Raw genomic sequence first — 17,452 nt, 5'->3', positions numbered from 1 at the left:
ACCAGAGGGCGATATTTTTGAAAGCTTTGATTTGGTTGCATACGGTACAAAAATGCAGTCATGATAAGCAAAACTAAACTATGTTCCTTTCATACCACAGATTTATACAGCAGTGAGTAAGAAAGATTGAATAAAGATGAAAAAAGAGTTAGAAATACTTCCTCCTAATAAGGATGAGGGAATTTAAAACTATGTCAACAGGGCAAATCTACAAAGGATAGCTTAGGAAGAAATGGACTGAAATTTGAGAAGAAAATGAGTTGAGCATACCAGGAGATTCAATTTCCAGTCCCTGGCAAAACGACAGACTGAAGATGAGCATCAGCCCTAAGAGGATCCCTATGTAGGAGACCTCTGTGAGTGTGCACGTCTGCCCGACAGATGCCAGAATCCCAGGAGCAACATTATAAACTGAAATAACGTGAAGTTCTTCTTTACTTAAAGAATTTGGAGGGATTTGAATATCATATGTTACAAAACTGGATTTTGCCACAGATGATGATGCACTGCCCACGTGATTTCAATGCCCACTGAAGGAGAACAGTGGCTATGCCATGAGCAGTCCATAAACTGCCAATGACAGCTGGCCAGGTGTTGGGATATGCCTGTTATACAAATGTGCATGAGACAGAAGCAGATAAAATGGCGAAGGAAAGAAATCCTACTCCTAATGAAAGAAAAGGAAAGAAAATGGGAACCATCAGGTGGCCTTAGTTAGACACTCATCAAGAAAATAAAGGAAACAACTTTTCCTAGGTGCCAATGGTAACAATAAGAACAGCAGGAAACCTCTCAGTTTTCACAGGCTGCATCTTAGGTGTCTTCAGAGGACATGGCAGTTGTATGGAAATGCACAAGCTACTTACCTCAATTCCTATTTCAAATCCCCCACCAAGGCCAGCTATCCCAATGGCTGAGGGTGCAGACCATTCTAATAAAAAAAAACAAACGAACGTTATCCTAACATTAAAACACCCTCGACATGTAAACATAGGAAGGAAAAATGCTAAAATCTAAAGAGTGCTTCTATTTAAAATAATGAGACTTGGTATTTTCCCCATTTTAAAGTGATCTTCAAAAAGAATATGTAATTTTTAAAAAGTTAAAAATACCTGAAAAGTATTAGATATTCATTATGAGTCTCATAGCCTCACAAGCCCATGTCCTCTAATCTTTCTCTAACAACAAGCATAAGACCAAACTATTGGTTCCCTAACCATTAGCCATACAGAGCACTTGGTAACTTCAACTGTCAATATTTTTATAAAACAACTTAGCTGTAGCTCTAGTTTTCAGCTAGAATTTTGTCATAGATTTAAGAGATCAGAAGGATTCAAGAGAGTTTATTATCTAATGGTAACATAGTAATTGTTCCCATTGTAAATTTCTGAGGGCAAAAACTGTTTTAACACCTCTCGTGCTTAAGCAGAAGAAATAGGCTACAAATTCAAGGTTATTAAAATTCTAACAAGATAAATCACATTTAGAAACTAAGTACAGTAATTCCATTTGCCATGATACGGCACATTTTAGGATTACTATATGCTTATTTTTCTTGATATAGAAACAGTCATGTTAAACAAGTCTAGAAAAATGTATTTTCAATTTGGTGGGGGGATGGTCTGGCCAAAGCACTTTTTGAAAATGGTTGCTACCATGCATGCTAGATAATAGAATATTGCTGGAATATATCCAGAACTATCCTACTCAGGCTTAGAGAAGTTTGGCTTACAGAAATTAGTGTCTGATAATTTTTCGTTCCCTGTGTTAGGAACTGTCCCTGTGTTAAGACGGCTGGTCTTGGCCGGGATCCTGGGGAACACGTTGTGCCTTATTTGGACAGTTTTTAAATTACTCTCAGCAGAGTCAGCAGCTGCAGCTCAGGAAGAAGGGAGAGAAATGCAGGTTTTGAAACCAGTAGGAAGGTTCGCTGGGGCTCTGAGAGGAGCCCAGGTCTTGGTATTGACTGTCCCTTCCCTTGGTGAGCAAGTCACCCGTCAATGGAGCAGTCGCAGATCTGAGACAGGCAGGGACTTTCTCATAGACTTTGAGTCCCATCTGACAGTGGGCCCCCTTGGAATGTGCCTCTATTTTGTTTGGTTTTACTGCTGAGAAAAGTCTGCCCATGGAAATTTGGATAATGCTTGAGAAAAAGAGAATTGTTTTCTTCTCATTTTCAAAGCCACACTACTGAGCTATGAAAACTGATCCACATAATAAGGAAGAGGTTTTTGTTGACTGTGGGGATACCTTGGTAAGAAATGGTGAATCTGCTGACTGCTATTTCAAGGCCATATACTTCACAAATGCATATATTATACATTTATTGTCTGTAAGTGTCCCATGCTCTCTCAAAATAAAATTATGCTAAAAAACTGCTACTAATAGAAAAATGCGTTCACTGAACAGCAAATGTTAAATTGGTATAAAAAACATTTTAGTTAGTTTTGACACACCTATGTCTATTTTAAATATTACTATAAATGTTAGTACTTGGGATTCATGAAAAATATTTTGATTTCACCTCTAAAGAATCAAGTAGTAGATTTCATCCCAGAAAGTAAAACTCAATGATACTGCTCTTGATATGATTCTGCCTTGGGGAAAACTGTTCAAATGCCACAGTTTTTATGATCTACCACAGAAACAAAGAAATTCACACATGGCCCCCTTATTTTCATATCAATTTCCATAAAACAAAAGAAAGCAGCTACACCATGAAGTTGAGGAATAAGAATTCATATTAAACAAAAGAAATGCACATACTGCCACGTTTCAATATTTGCTCCATGGAAGAATTACAAAATTCATGCAAAACAAAGTTATATCTACCTGTCGTGTCTTGTCTAATATTTTGAGGACAGAGAGAGACAGAAAGGCTGGTTCCTGTGGCTTGTTCACTGACACCAAACTGCACGTTCAGTCGAGTAGCCCTTATTACATAAGTTTTAGTTGATATGCAGGGAACCTGTCCTACTCGCTATGCAATGTGTTCACATGAAAACAGACAGAACAAAGAATGAAGATTCTCTACTCCAGTGAACAGACGCCAACTTACTTCCATCTGGAAGGCGCGCCACTACAATCCCGCTGCCTCCTCTGGCAGTCACCAGGAACCCGGCTTTGATCACAGACAGAATTGCAAGGCCTTTAGCCTTCGCAATTACGTGAGCTGTTAACGTGGAAAACAATGGGAAGGTAAGCATTTTGATCTATGTGCCTGGATAGACGAGCAAGTGTTAAACAGAGTCAGTGTACACAGAGGTTATCTCTAGGAATTCGGGGCACACAGGAGCAATGAACAAAAGTCAGTCACTCAACAGATGGGCACAAGGCCTCTCTATTCCCATGCATGTTTTTTGTGTTCGCTATTTTTGCAGTGCTAAACACATCATAAATATCCTCACATCCTGTAACTGACCAAATAAATTAGATATTTGAAAGAGATTTTATTGCTATCTATTAGCAGGGCAAATATTTTTGCAATTTCAATTAATTTAGGATATAGTACACAACATAAAAGATAAAAGTTACATTTTCAAAGAAATTAAGATCCATATAGTATTAAGGAGAAACTTTAAAAATTACGAAAAGGCAGCATGAATTAGAACTTTGATCTTAAAGCCACGTAGCTAAATTAACCTTGTATTAATATAAAAATCTGGATTCAAAAACAGAAAAATTAAGTAATTTTTCAATGTTAAAACATTTTTAACTTTATAAAATGATCTGCTATAGCATTTGAGTACCACTTAACTATTAGTACACTGATAATATAATTTCATTTAAAAATATTGGTTTATTCACATTTCAGAGATGTTCATTACATAAAATGAGGGTTATTAGTATATGTATCCACTGAATATAGTGCCACACAATTCTGTGAATTTACGACACAATAACACCTCATTCAAACTAACGAGGGAAGCCTAACATATAACTTTAAGGTAGTTTAACTTATTATTTTTATCAAATATTCTGCCAAGGAAGTGAAGTCAGACATGGGGCTCTAGTACACAGAGCAAAAGCTTTGCAGATGCCCCAACAGAACACTAAAATTCTCATGTAATTATGCCACCATTTCAAAGTTTAAATTAAGAACCAACTCTTGGAAATAATTCATCCAACACCATGAAGTTTGCATGCAGAACATTTGTGGAGCTGTTCTTAATAAGAAAGCTACAGAAAATAAGGTTGCATCCTGGATGGCTGTCTACTAAGTGTACTTTATTTTTGTATTTTAAAAGGTTATAATTATATTGTAACAAGATTGAAAGCTGTATTATATGTTGTGCAGGGTTATTTTTACAGCCACCTGTTGGCAGAATGTCTTCCTCACATTCTGTTCTCGATGCTTCTAGAGTTGCTATTGCCCCTATTGGGAATATTAGATATTAACAAAAGCACATTTTAAAATGGACATATTCCACATGTCAATTATATTTTTACAGATTTCCACTCAAATTCAGGGACACTAAAATATTAATAATCCCTGAATAATCTGCCAATTAGCTTTTGATTTATAACATAGAATGTACCGATTATAGATTTAATTGCTAAATTAAGTTTCACTTACTTCTTAGAATCCTAACATTAGAGGAGGCCAAACACACCACTGGGAAGGTTTCGAGATCTAGATGTCTTGTTTAAATGTTTTATAGATGCAACTGTTTATCCTATGAAATAGCATCTTTGTTTTAATGTAAACATAATGCCCCCCACCAGACTCCCAGGAGAAGTGGGCCTGGATCTCTGCTGGCTGTGGAACTTCCGTCGTTGCCACACCCATGCCTTGGGGCAATCTCTTACTTAGACTAACATGCAAACAGAATTTCTTTTTCTGAGCTTCACCCACTGAGAGGGGCTCCTTCAGAATACTGATACTGAAAATCTAGTTTTTCTTGTTGAGTCTTCTTTAGGCTCTAAAGCAGCGCTTCTGAAACTAGTGTGTGTGTGCACCTCACTGGGACCTTGGGAGGAATGCAGACTGATTTGTGACATCTGAGCAGATTTCTCACAAGCTCCCAGGGGATGCCAAGCTGCAGATTCAGGCTACACCTGGAGTAGTAAGGCTCTACAAAGCACTGTTTCCTCAAGACAGGAGAGGTCACCGGACCAATGCAACAATAATTAATATCATGATTAAGATTATTAAAACAACAACAAATTTTTAAAACATTATTTAAAGTTCTATTAAATAACTTTAGATATCTGGCTTAGAAAAATTAAATTTATCTCTTTAATGCAGGACCCAGAGTCATGCACTCTGATTAACTAAGAGGGAGGCTGGTCTGTAACATTGTCCAGGCTAATTGGCATGAGACAAGTATGCTGTGAACACCCTTTGGAAATAACTAGAAGTGGTGATGATAGTGGTTTTCAAAGGCTCCCCTCTGGACTGATCTTAGGTGTCACTGACTACTTAAGAATTACATGAGAAACATGTTTAAAACATGCATTCCTGGACACACTGCACTAAAAGTCTAAGTCAGCAGGTTTGGAGTGAGGTTTAAGAAGCTGTGCTTTCATGGTCTAGGGGATACTGATGCACATCTGTGTTGGGAATTACTGATTAATGTCTTAAACCGCTAGAGAATGTAAATGTCTTATGTGGAAGGAGGAAACACAAAATTAAAATTTATGTATGAGATTAGCTGGTGAGTTTGCGAGGTTAGCTTGCAGAGTTCTTAGCACGCGACGCAAAGGACAGGCGAGGCTGCAGAGAGCTCAAGTGGAGCAGGAACATGTGGTGTTCAGGGCGCTGGCCCCCCGGGATGGGAGGCAGGAGAAAAAGCCTATGCAAAAGGGAGAGACAGGGAGGGAAGAGGCCCTGCCGGTTTGCCTGGTCTGCAGCTGGCCCTGCCCAGACCCCTTCCACCTAGAAGTAGCAAGGCCTTATGAGGACTGTTTTCTCATGATGGGAGAAGTGGCAGGGATGCAACAATAATTAATATCATTATTTTATCATTATTAAGATTATTCTATCAACAACAAATTTTTAAAACAGAGCTCAGAGTCATGTGCTGTGATTAATTAAGAGGGAGGTTGGTCTGTAACATTGCCAAAGTGAATTGGCATTTGGATCTCCTTTGCATGAAACAAGTTATGCTGTGAACACCCTTTGGAAATAACCAGAAGTTGTAATGAACAGGTAGTAGTTTCCAAAGCATCCCTGGATCAGCCATGAGAAAAAAGGTGGCGGAACAAAAGGTGGTGGAACCATTTGTTGGCATTGATGGAGGCTTCTGCCTGAAATGGAGTGTCGAACAATGCAAAAAACAACTTAGAAAAAAACATTTAGAGACGAACAGCACTCATCCTATTTACCTACCAGGAATGATCTTATCAGGTCCACTTCTGGAAGTTATTTCTGTGAATTCTCTTAATATTTTGGCAGCCTTTTTTGCTTCTGATTTCAAATTGGAAGGTATAGGGTTATTCACTGAAAGATAAAAAAAGATATTTTAATGAAAAATTCTGCTAAATAGCAGTGAGAAATTTACTATTATTTCATTCTTCTCATATACAATTGTCAGAGGTGTTCGAACCAGAGAGACTCCATCTTGAATAGGAGCTGGGTGAAATAAGGGTGAGACCTACCAGGCTGCATTCCCAGGAGGTTAGGCATTCCAAGTCACAGGATGAGACAGGAGGTCCGCACACGATACAGGTCATGAAGACCTTGCTGATAAAACTGCATGCAGTAAAGGAGCCGGCCAAATCCACCAAAACCAAGATGGCAATGAACATGACCTCTGGTCATCTTCACTGCTCATTATACTAACTCTAATGCGTTAGCTGCCAAAAGACACTCCCACCAGCGCCAAGACAGTTTACAAATGCCATGGCAACATCAGGAAGTTACACTATATGGTCTAAAAAGGGGAGGAACTCTCAGTTCCGGGAACTGCCCACCTCTTTTCCAGAAAACTCACGAATAATCCACTCCTTGTTTAGCATATAATTGAAAAATAACTCTAAGTATCCTCAGTGGAGCAGCCCATGCCACTGCTCCACCTATTGAGTAGCCCTTCTTTATTCCTTTACTTTCTTAATAAACTCGCTTTCACTTCATGGACTTGCCCTGAGTTCTTTCTAGCACCAGGTCCAAGAACCCTCTCTTGGGGTCTGGATTGGGACCCTTTTTGGTAACACAACGAAGCATTAACACAGCATAGGCTATCAAAGGAAATGAACTGGAAATCCTCATTGACAGTATCATCTCTATTTCTCCTAATAAATCAAATCCATGCTGAGAGTGGGAAACTCTAAACTCTAAGAATCTCAGAAATTATAAAATCCTTGGGCTCCAAAGGATGTTAAACAAAACCTGGCCAAACCTCTCTGTTATGTATGTTCTTCCTGCAATTAACAGACTTCAATACTAATTTAAGAATTTAAAATTTAAAAATATATTTTGTAACTATAATATATAGTATAAAATTTAATATATTTTGTTGTTCTTGTCAAAAATGTTGGAACTGGCTGCCTGTAGACTTTCCTATGAGTAAAACTCTAGGAGACTTGGGAATTGAGTCTACAAGTAATGCCGGCCTGCATTTCTATGGCACTTTACGTTTACGGGGTCGCTTGGACATTTATACACTCATCAGAGGGCTTGTCATAACAAAGCTCACATAATTCTTCCAGCTCTGAAGTATATCAGAGAAGATGGACTATTCTCTTGTCACTGGACGAGGGATCAGCAGAGCGAAGAAGCTGAATAGCTTCAGTGTAGGACCACGAGTGCCCTGAGGCTGAGAAGTTCTTGTCTCACTGTCTACAATTAAGAGGCACATGCATGACTGACTGCAGGACGCCAGGATCTGGAAGGTTGAAGGCATTCATTTCCACTGTTTCGCCTCGGTAATTTACAGAACGTAGATGAAGTACACTAATGGAAGCTTGCTTTTGTAAAAGGAAAGTAAATCTCAGGACCCCAAAATCACTGAGCCAAGGGAAAAGTCAAGCTGGGAACTCTTGTCAGGCAAACCTGCCTCCCATTTTATTCCTAAAAAGATAGCTACAAAGGTAAGAAGCTACACACCTCCCTCACAATTTGTCCACAAGGAAATTCCCTGTGGACAACAGACAGAACTCAGACTCATCCCTCTGCTCACGTGAGACAAATGCATATCTGATTGTTTCCTTTGCCCTGTTGTTTCACTAAGCCAGACTACAGCCTAAGTGACATTCCTGTAAATCACAAAGGCTCATCAGAAACTCAAAAGAATGCAACTGTTTGTCTTTTATCTATTTATGATCAGGAAGCCCACTCCCCACTTCAAGTTGTCCTGCCTTTCTGGATCTAATCAATCTTACATTTATTGATTGATGTCTCATGTCTCCCTAAAATTTACAAAACCAAACTATACTCAAATCGCCTTGAGCACATGTCATCAGGACTTCCTGAGGCTGTGTCATGGGCTGTCCTTAACCTTGACAAAATAAACTTTTAAAATTGATTAAGACCTGTGTCAGAGCTCATGTATAAACTCATGGTTTATTCTTTCGACAGATCAAATGCTCAAAGAGCATAGGAGAAAAAATCCCTTTCTTTTATTTAGCAAAATATAAATATCTCCAATAAAATGTGATATATTTTGGTGCCTAGAATGTTTAAAAGATGTAATTTATCTTAGTGAGAACTGGCTGGGTACTCCCAGCACTTTGGGAGGCCAAGGGAGGAGGATCACTTGAGGCCAGGAGTTTGAGACCAGCCTGGGCAACATAGTGAGACCCCATCTCTACCAATAAAATGATTTTAAAAATTAGCCAGTCATGGTCCTTGCTGAAGTCCTTGCTACCCAGGAGGCTGAGGCAGCAGGATTACTTGAACTCAGGAGTTCAAGGCTGCAGTGAGCTATGACTGGGCTACTGCACTCCAGCCTGGGCAACAGGGCAAAGCCCTGCCTCAAAATAAAATAAAATTTTAAAAAGTGAAAACTGATTTAGGGTTATTTTGGAGTTCTATTTTAATTTCTTTAAAAGATGTCAGTATCAGTTCTTTGTGGCTCAACACAGGAGTATTAGCAAGACCCAAACCAGGGAAAAAATCCATCCCAAGAATTATCAATGGTATTGTCAGATAGAGGAAGGTATTTCCATAGATACTTTATGCAAAATTAAGTGTGTATGATGCATGTGTGTAGCTCTTTACTCCTTTTAAAAACAAGTGGCATCACAGCATTAGTGTATTTTGGCATGTTGCATTTTTTAATCAATGTTATCTCAGAATAGTTAAAATACTGCCTCTCAGTGTAGGCTTTTCAAATCAACTTCATGAGATACAATTTACAAAATGAAATCTACCTGTTACAGGTATAGCTCAGTGCGCATGGACAGAGGTAGAGACCACTCCTGACCACACCATCCATGCCCTCTGTAGTGGTCACTCCTATACGCAGCCCCTGCCTCAGGTTAGTGCTAATCTGATTTCTGTCACTGAGTATGAATTTTGTCTGTGCCAGAACTTCATATAGTCATCAGTGTGTGTTCTTTTCTGTCTAGCTTATTTTACTCACCATGAAATTACTGAGACTCACTCGCATTGCTGCATAGATCAGAAGCTCTTTTTTGACTGCCAGCTGGTATTCTAATGTGTGGACATAGCACAATTTGTCCTTCCAGTCACTGTTGATAGACAATTGGGTTGTTTCCAGCTTTTGGCTATTACAAATAAAACTGCTATAAATATTCCTTTGTAAGCCTTTTGTAAAAAAATGTTTTATGGATGGGCACGGTGGCTCATGCCTGTAAGCCCAGCACTTTGGGAGGCCGAGGCGGGGGGATCACCTGGAGTCAGGAGTTCGAGACCAGCCTAGCTAACATGGTGAAACCCCATTTCTACTAAAAATACAAAAAATTAGCTGGATGTGGTGACGCATGCCTGTAATCCCAGCTACTCGGGAGCCTGAAGCAGGAGAATCACTTGAACCTGGAAGGTGGAGGTTGCAGTGAGCCAAGATGGCGCCATTGCACTCCAGCTTGGGCAGCAAGAACGAAACTCCATCTCAAAAAGAAAAAATGTTTTATTTCTCTTGGGTAATTACCTAGGATACGAATTGCCAGTTCATGTGGTAAATGTGTATTTAACAATGTAAGGAGCCACCTAAGAGTTCTCTGAAGTGATTATACATTTTAGGCTTCCACCAGAAACTTTCATAAGAGTTCTGGTTATTCCATATCCTCACCAACACTTGCAATGTTCAGTTTTTAAAATTTTAGTTATTTTAGTGGGTACATAGTGGCCTTTCATTGTGGACTTAATTTTCGTTTCTCAGATGACTAACGATGTTGAACACTTTTTCCTATTTCTGTATCTTGTAAAGTGTGTTTAAATCTTTTGTCCACGTCCTTTAACCACTTTTTAAAGGAGTTGTTTTTTTGGTTGTTAATTTGTTTAAATTTCTTATAGATTCTGGATATTAGGCCTTTGTTGGATGTATAGCTTACAAATATTTTCTTCTATTCTGTAGGTTGCTTTCTCTGTTGATAGTTTCTTTTGCTGTTCAGAAGCTCTTTAGTTTAAGTAGGTCCCATTTGTCAATGTTTTTGTTGTAATTACTTTTGGCATCTTTATCATAAAACCTTTGCCAGGGATTATGTCCACAATGGAATTTCCTAGGTTATCTTCCAGAGTTTTTATAGCTTTAGGTTTACATTGTTAAAGCAGGCTAAATGTGACCCGAGAAGAACTCCATACTTCAATATTTGAGTCCTTGTAGATGAACTGCCACCTAACTTAATATGTATACAAGATTGAGAACTTAACTTAGGAGTATGCATCTGTAACAATACCTCAGTCTTGGCCAATCCCAGCAGCCATACTTCAACCACTCATACACTGCTGAGTGTTCAAATAAGGAAAATGATGAGCTGTAACCAACCCAGTTGTTTCTGCACTTCATTTCTGATTTCTGTATGTCACTTCCCCTTTAAGTCTATAAATTTGTTCTGACCACGAGGCATCCCTGAAGTCTCTCTGAATCTGCTGTGATTCTGGGGGCTGCCTGACTTGCAAATCATTCATTGCTCAATTAAACTCCTTAAAATTTAATTCGGCTGAAGTTTTTAACATTCAAGTCTTTAATCCATCTTGAATTGATTTTTTGCATATGGTATAAGGAAGGGGTCCTGTTTCAGTCTTCTGCGTATGGCTGGCCACGTATTCCAGCAACATTTATTGGAGTCCTTTCCCCATTGCTTATTTTTGTTGACTTTGTCAAAAATCAGATGATTGCAGGTGTGTAGCATGAATTCTGGGCTCTCGATTCTGTTCATTGTTCTATGTGTCTGTTTTTGTACCATTACCGTGCTGTTTTCATTACTGTAGCTTTGTAGTAGTTTGAAGTCAGGTAGCATGATGCCTCCAGCTGTTCTTTTTGCTTAGGATTGCCTTGCTATTTGGGCTCTTTCTTGGTTCCATATGAATTTTAAAGTAGTTTTGTTTTCTAATTCTGTGAAGAATGGTATTGGTAGTATAATATGAATAGTATTGAATCTATAAATTGCTCTAGGCAGTATGGCAATTTTAATAATATTGATTCTTCCTATCCTTGAGCAAGGAATGTTTTTCCATGTTTGTGTCATCTCTTTCTTTCAGCAGTGCTTTGTAATTCTTGTTGTAGAGATCTTTCACCTCCTTGGTTAGCTGTATTAGGTATTTTATTCTTTTTGTGTAAAATAGGTGTTTTAAATTGTATAATCTGCCATTTCTAGATCTGCTTTTGACTGATTCTTCTTCTAGCTATGGACTATGTTTTCCTGTTTTTACTCCTTTCTAGTAAAACAGCATTGTAGATATTACCATGTTGAGTGCCTAGATTTCATTGCTTCCCTTAAAAGTGTTGACACTTGTGTTAGCAGGCAGTGAGTTACTTGTAGATCAGCTCGATCATTTGTTGGCTTGTTGTTGTGTTCTGTTTGTGTGTCTAGAGTAGCCTTTAGAACTATTTTACCCATCAAGGTGTGTCCCTTCTGGGCTGTCTCCTGGGTGCCCTAGTTGTTTAATAAGCTGTCTCCATTGTGGCTGTTTGGAATGGCTGTCTCCAGCCAGATGCAAGCACTGTGAATAGTTCACCCTCAAAGCTTCATGGCAGTTGTTCTTGCCCTGCTTTGCAAATTTCACTCTACACAGCTAGCACTTAATATTCAGCAGAAGGCTCGGGGGATCCCTTTGCAGATTTCTGGAGCTCTTTCTCTCAGCCGTCCCTCATTGCTAGTAACACGCTCTGCAAATTCCAGTTAACCTCAGCCTCTTCAGACTCGATTTCTGCCTCTTCTTTTCAGCAGGAGCCTGGGATCTGGGTGCCCCCTCCTTGTCCTGCAGTTTAGGAAGTGCTCCAGGCAGAAAACGGTCACTAATGGAGTTCACCTCCTGTTCCCCTTATCTTGTGGATCTCAGACATGTCCAACATGTGCAAACAGTGCTCTACACACAGCTGTCCAGTTTCCTAGCTGTTTACCATGAATGTGAGTAACAGGAGCCATTTCACTGCCATGGCCAGTAGCTCTCAGTGCATTTTCCATTTGTTCTTTTATGATGAGCAATGCTGACTACATTTCTCTCTATCAAAGGTTTCTCATGCACCTTGTTATTTACAGGGGGTTTCTCTCTGTTTCTTACTAATTTATACATTAAAAAATTAATATTTTTTTGGAATATGAGTTAAAAACATTGACTCTGTTACTTGTCTTTTGAATTTGCTTTTTTTTCTGTTTTTTTCTTAATGAAATCAAATCTGTCTTCTATCTTACAAGGGTCTTTTAACAAAACACAGTAATTTTCAAGTTCAAATGGGAAAATAAACAAGCAAGAAGAGCTAGGAAAAAATACGTAATAGGAGAACAATGAGAGCCCAGCCTTGACAGAACCTGTGACACATTACAAAATCTCAATAATTAATACATAATAGCAGATGTAAATATAGGAGAAAAATCAATTTACAAAGAAGAAAATTCAGAAATTAACCCCAATATATTTACAAATTTAGTATATAATAAAAATGACACCTCAATTCTATGTTGAAATGATGTATTGCATACTAGATAATGTTCATTTGGGAAGAAAAACAAAAATTCATTCATAGCTTTGTGTTACAGAAAGATAAACTCCAAATTCATTGAAGATTTAGAATGTCAAATATCAAATTATAAAAGAACCAGGAATTATAGAATTTTTTTTCAATTTCATAGTGGAAAAGACCCAAGTATGGCAACAAAATTTCTTTATTTTTACATGATCAGCAATTATTTGTACAACGTACAAGTACATTGTAAAATACAGGAAAAAGTACAGATATGCAAATATGAAGGATAAAAAGCATCTATAACATTAATACTCACCAATACTACTGTCTGCATTTTGATGTATGCTTCAATTGATTCCTATTGCTAAACATGTAGACTGATTCCACTTTTAGCTTTTATAGCCATTACTGTCAGGTGGTAATTATCTTGGGAGAGATGCTCTAGATGCTCAATACATTTTAATTACATTTATACATACATCTAGATGCTGGATACATTTGAATTAGTTCACTGGAGTGGAAACTTGTTCTTTCTGCTGCTGAATATTTCATCTACTTTATTTCAGAGGCAGCACAACTTGTCTGCTTCCATTGATGCTGCAGCCATAGTATCTGGAGTGGATTGAGTGACCCAAGGCTGCTGTATCACGACAACATTCCTTTTTGTGCCACAGCAGGGCTTTATAACCAAAGCTGGTCCAATACCAGCATCTGATGGGGGACTTGTATAGGAGCTGCCAGAAGAACTTTTTCCAAGGCACTTCTGTTTCCACTTGCTGTGGGATTTTTGTCTCCACAAGGGGAGTCTGAGAGCAAAGCCTTCGTAGGGGAACCTGGCAGGAGGTGGAGAGAGCACCTGGGCTCTGCAGAGCCAGACTGAAGTCACAAGCAGCTCTGGACTTCTTCGTCAAATGGACCAGCAACATCTTTTTCTGTTAAAGCAATTTAGACTAGATTTTCTGATACATGCAACTGAAGCACTGTAAATAATACATGAATCTTATCTCCTCAGAAGACTTTCTACTTTGAACTCTCTCAACCAAGCAGTATTAGAGCAGTCAAACAAGCAAATTCCTCAGTTGAGTTAATCTTGCAAACATCCTGCTGTAGGGAAGGGTCATGGCCTGATCTGTAAACATGGGAAGAGAGCCATTGGACTTGGGAATCAGATGCAGCCTCGCACGGCTGCAGACCACAAGACTCATCCTAGACCCAGCCTATGTCACTGTGATCCAGCTGTTGACAAGGCTGGTCACAGTGAGGACATCTTCAGTGTGTCAGCTGAACTACAGAAAATGTTACAGATTCTAATCAACTTCTGATAAAATCATGCCTGGTTATAGTCACATGCAGTGAATTTCTCCGTCAGAACAAAAAGAATATGCAAATAAAAATTTAGACATAAGCCTCAAATCCCATCCTCAGCATCAAATGATGGCTCACCCATTTTTCCTCTGCTGTACCATAAGGCATATAGAGCATGACCTGATCAGAGTGCTGATGTCCCATTCTATCATACTGACGAAGACACAGGTCATTACTAATGAAGCCTCTTAAACCTCACATCATGGTTAGCATCTGCACTCTCATAAACGTCTTAAGTCCCTTGAATCAGGCAAAATCTCTATATTTAAGTTTTTTCCTAAAAAAAGAGCCAAACCTCAAGCTAAGAAACTTTCAGATAAAGTTTTCTTTAAAACAAAAGTTAAAGTGTTTAAAATTTTCATAGTAACATATATTTTTTTTAATTAGAAGGGCTTATAAAATACGGGAAAGACAATTTTTACTTTGGAAACCTCAAAAGCGTAAATCAGCTTAAGATCTGGAAATAATTTTAGGTATTGATCATAGGCCTATAAACTCAATGCTAGAGTCACTGGGGGCAAACAGGGACATGAGAATTCTACTCGGAGTAAATTGCCACCTGAGGTGAGAAAGCTGACTACGATTTCCAATCTACTCATACACGGAGGGTCAGGAATGAAAGCAAGAAGACCCAAGGGCCCCTCTCCACCACTTTCATTACCAGAGTTCAGATTCCCAAACTTTTGCTTCCCTTATATTATTTTCTTCAATGGACTCTAATTATGAAATGAATACTTATAGGAAAGCAAGCTTAGTAAATTTGGTTTTCCAAGTTCTTACTGATTACATATTAATCAAATTATTAAACCTTATACTTTACGTGAAATGGAGGTTAACTCACTAAACTGATAAAATTCCATCTAAGATCAAAGGAACTAGAACGCTGCTAAAGATATATTTAGAATAAACTGAAGAAATCTTAGCCAAAAGAAAGCGTATGTATCTAATCTTTAGAGAGGCTTTCAAATGTTGCCTTAAGCTACTTTTATTAACAAAACTGTATTTTGAACCCCACTGCTTGACAACTATGGCCTTTGTTTCTTAATTCTTACCTTTCTGTGGCATTGGTTTAACTACTTTCTTTGTTTTAAGGAGACAAAGCTTGTCAGTTCTCAAAATAAAAACCTGTCTCTCTGGTCAGATCATTAACTTCCCTAGTCAAACTTTCAGACTACCATTTGAACATCAACTGCTAGCCTGAGCTTGTTTCCAGTCCCCCAAACCCAGGCTGTGGCTGGGGAAGGAAGAGGACAGAGAAAGGTTTCTCTGCTCCCTCAGCAGACAGGGAAGCCCTTTATTTATTCCTGCCATCCCTCTTCTCCAGCTGAAGAGTGTGATCTCGGTACAGAGCAGGTCCACAAATGCCACACCGGTCTGATCTTTTAGAGTAAAATATGGGATCTTCCCAGAGAGAATTTTTTTAAAAACTTCCTGTGCTTAGGTCTCAAAGAGCAGAGAATTATGTCTTATCATGACGCCACTCACTGGCAAATAAACTGGTGTGCACAGGGACTTGTGAAGGTCTCAGCAGAGTCAGGGCAGCAGTTATTTCCCTTTGACTGCATCAACTTCCTATGTTTGTGTTGACATGCCAGATCCTTATTTCTGCGGAATGAGAAATCTCTTGAGAATAAAGTTTTCCTAAACAGAACGAAAGTATCAAATCACTTTTGATGAGCAAACATTATTTTAAACTTTTTTTTAACTTACAAAAGATGAGGGGTAACATTTACTAGTTTTACAGAAATTTTCTTTAAATAGAACATTAGTGAACCAAATAACCAATTCTCCTCAAACATGATAGACAGGATGGAGGCTATCACTTTGATCATTTTAACCTCCAACATAGTAATTTGTAAACATCAGTCGCTGCACAAGTATTTTAATAACAGGCCAGCCCACGGGAGTAAACAGCACCTTATCCTCGAGACCTGTTCTCTCAACTGTGTGTACAGATCTTCTAAGTCGTTATGAATTCAGATATTCCCTACATCTCAATAAAAACACCTAGGAGAACAAGAAATCAGGACATGCATCTCCTGTAAGCAGAAGAGAAACCGAGCACCTGTTCTCTTGTGGGGGCAGCTTCGTGTCACTTTCCAACTCAGCCTCCACGGGGGCACGGGCATATTGGTTCAAGTGAAGTGAAAAGGACACATCTCTGTCCACAGTGTAAATCCCATTTCCTTACGGTGGTCAACCGATTCAGACCAGTTTCACACTTCCTTAAAGAAGGAAAAACTCAGCAGCCAGCGCCCAGGCCCAGCGATCAGAGAGGACCCGTGCTCGCCGCGACCCCGCGCTCGCCCTGCGGCCCCGCGACCCTGCGACCCTGGCCCCAGGTGTTGGGGGGACTGGCCCTTCCCTTCCGGGTGTGAGGGGCTGGCCCTTCTCTTCCAGGTTGGGGGGCTGGCAAACTCGAACCTCGCCGGCGCCCTAGCCAAGGCCTCCTCCCCGCGCCTGCCGCGGGTTCCACGCACATTCCAAGCGCGCGCATCCGACCCAAACTTCAGAGCCGCTTCTGTGGAACGGAAGGATGGTCGCTGACACCTGGCCGTTCAAATATCAGGAAGTTAAAAATAACACGACCATCGTCAACATTCCAAACTTCGGAATAGCTTTTCTAAAAATGGAAAAGACGGTGGCTAAACTTCAATCAAAATCGCTGTGGTCAAGAAAGTCCTGGGAGCTGCTCTATCTTAACTTTGGGGGGTTTGCGGTTAACAGACGCGCGACCTAGAAACCCCAGAGGCATCGCCGGTTTCCCCGTCCTCCTCTTCCCACCACCGCCCAGCTCTTGAGAGGGAAGAGTGCGGCCGGACAGGTGGGCCCCCGGGTACTCACTGGTGCCCGCCCGGCCGCGGCGCCCGGTCCCGAGGTTGCCCAGGAAGAGGAAGGCGCGCTGCCCCGCCCCCCGGACAGGGAGGCCCCAGCGAGGGCGTACCTGCAGCAGGTGACGGAGGAGGCGGCGCAGGACACCTGCCATGTACGTTTCGCGGGACAAAAACCACGCGCCCGCCGGACCGCGCTCGGGCCTTCGCCCCCAGGGACTTTGG

General features: G+C 39.9%; 1 protein-coding gene across 8 annotated transcripts in view; it reads right to left on the bottom strand.

Moving 5' to 3' along the window:
- The window catches only part of SH3YL1 (SH3 and SYLF domain containing 1), a 44,752-nt gene extending 27,449 nt beyond the window's left edge, over positions 1-17,303 (bottom strand). For 2 of the 8 annotated variants that reach the window (XM_055251895.2, XM_055251896.2), the window contains exons 1-4: positions 16,462-17,229; positions 6,332-6,442; positions 3,059-3,172; positions 867-931 (exon numbers count right to left, since the gene is read on the bottom strand). In XM_055251895.2, the coding sequence (XP_055107870.1) occupies positions 867-931; positions 3,059-3,172; positions 6,332-6,442; positions 16,462-16,525 (354 nt within the window). In that variant the 5' untranslated portion in view covers positions 16,526-17,229. The other 6 variants (XM_055251899.2, XM_055251898.2, XM_063622874.1 and 3 more) reach the window with 6 other exon arrangements.
- Between the last annotated feature and the right edge of the window lie 149 nt (positions 17,304-17,452).

This window comes from Symphalangus syndactylus, chromosome 18 (assembly GCF_028878055.3).
Source record: "Symphalangus syndactylus isolate Jambi chromosome 18, NHGRI_mSymSyn1-v2.1_pri, whole genome shotgun sequence".
NCBI classification, from domain to species: Eukaryota; Metazoa; Chordata; class Mammalia; order Primates; family Hylobatidae; genus Symphalangus; species Symphalangus syndactylus.
The sequence above is the reverse complement of the archived record's forward strand: the minus strand, read 5'-3'. Positions and strand labels throughout refer to the sequence as shown.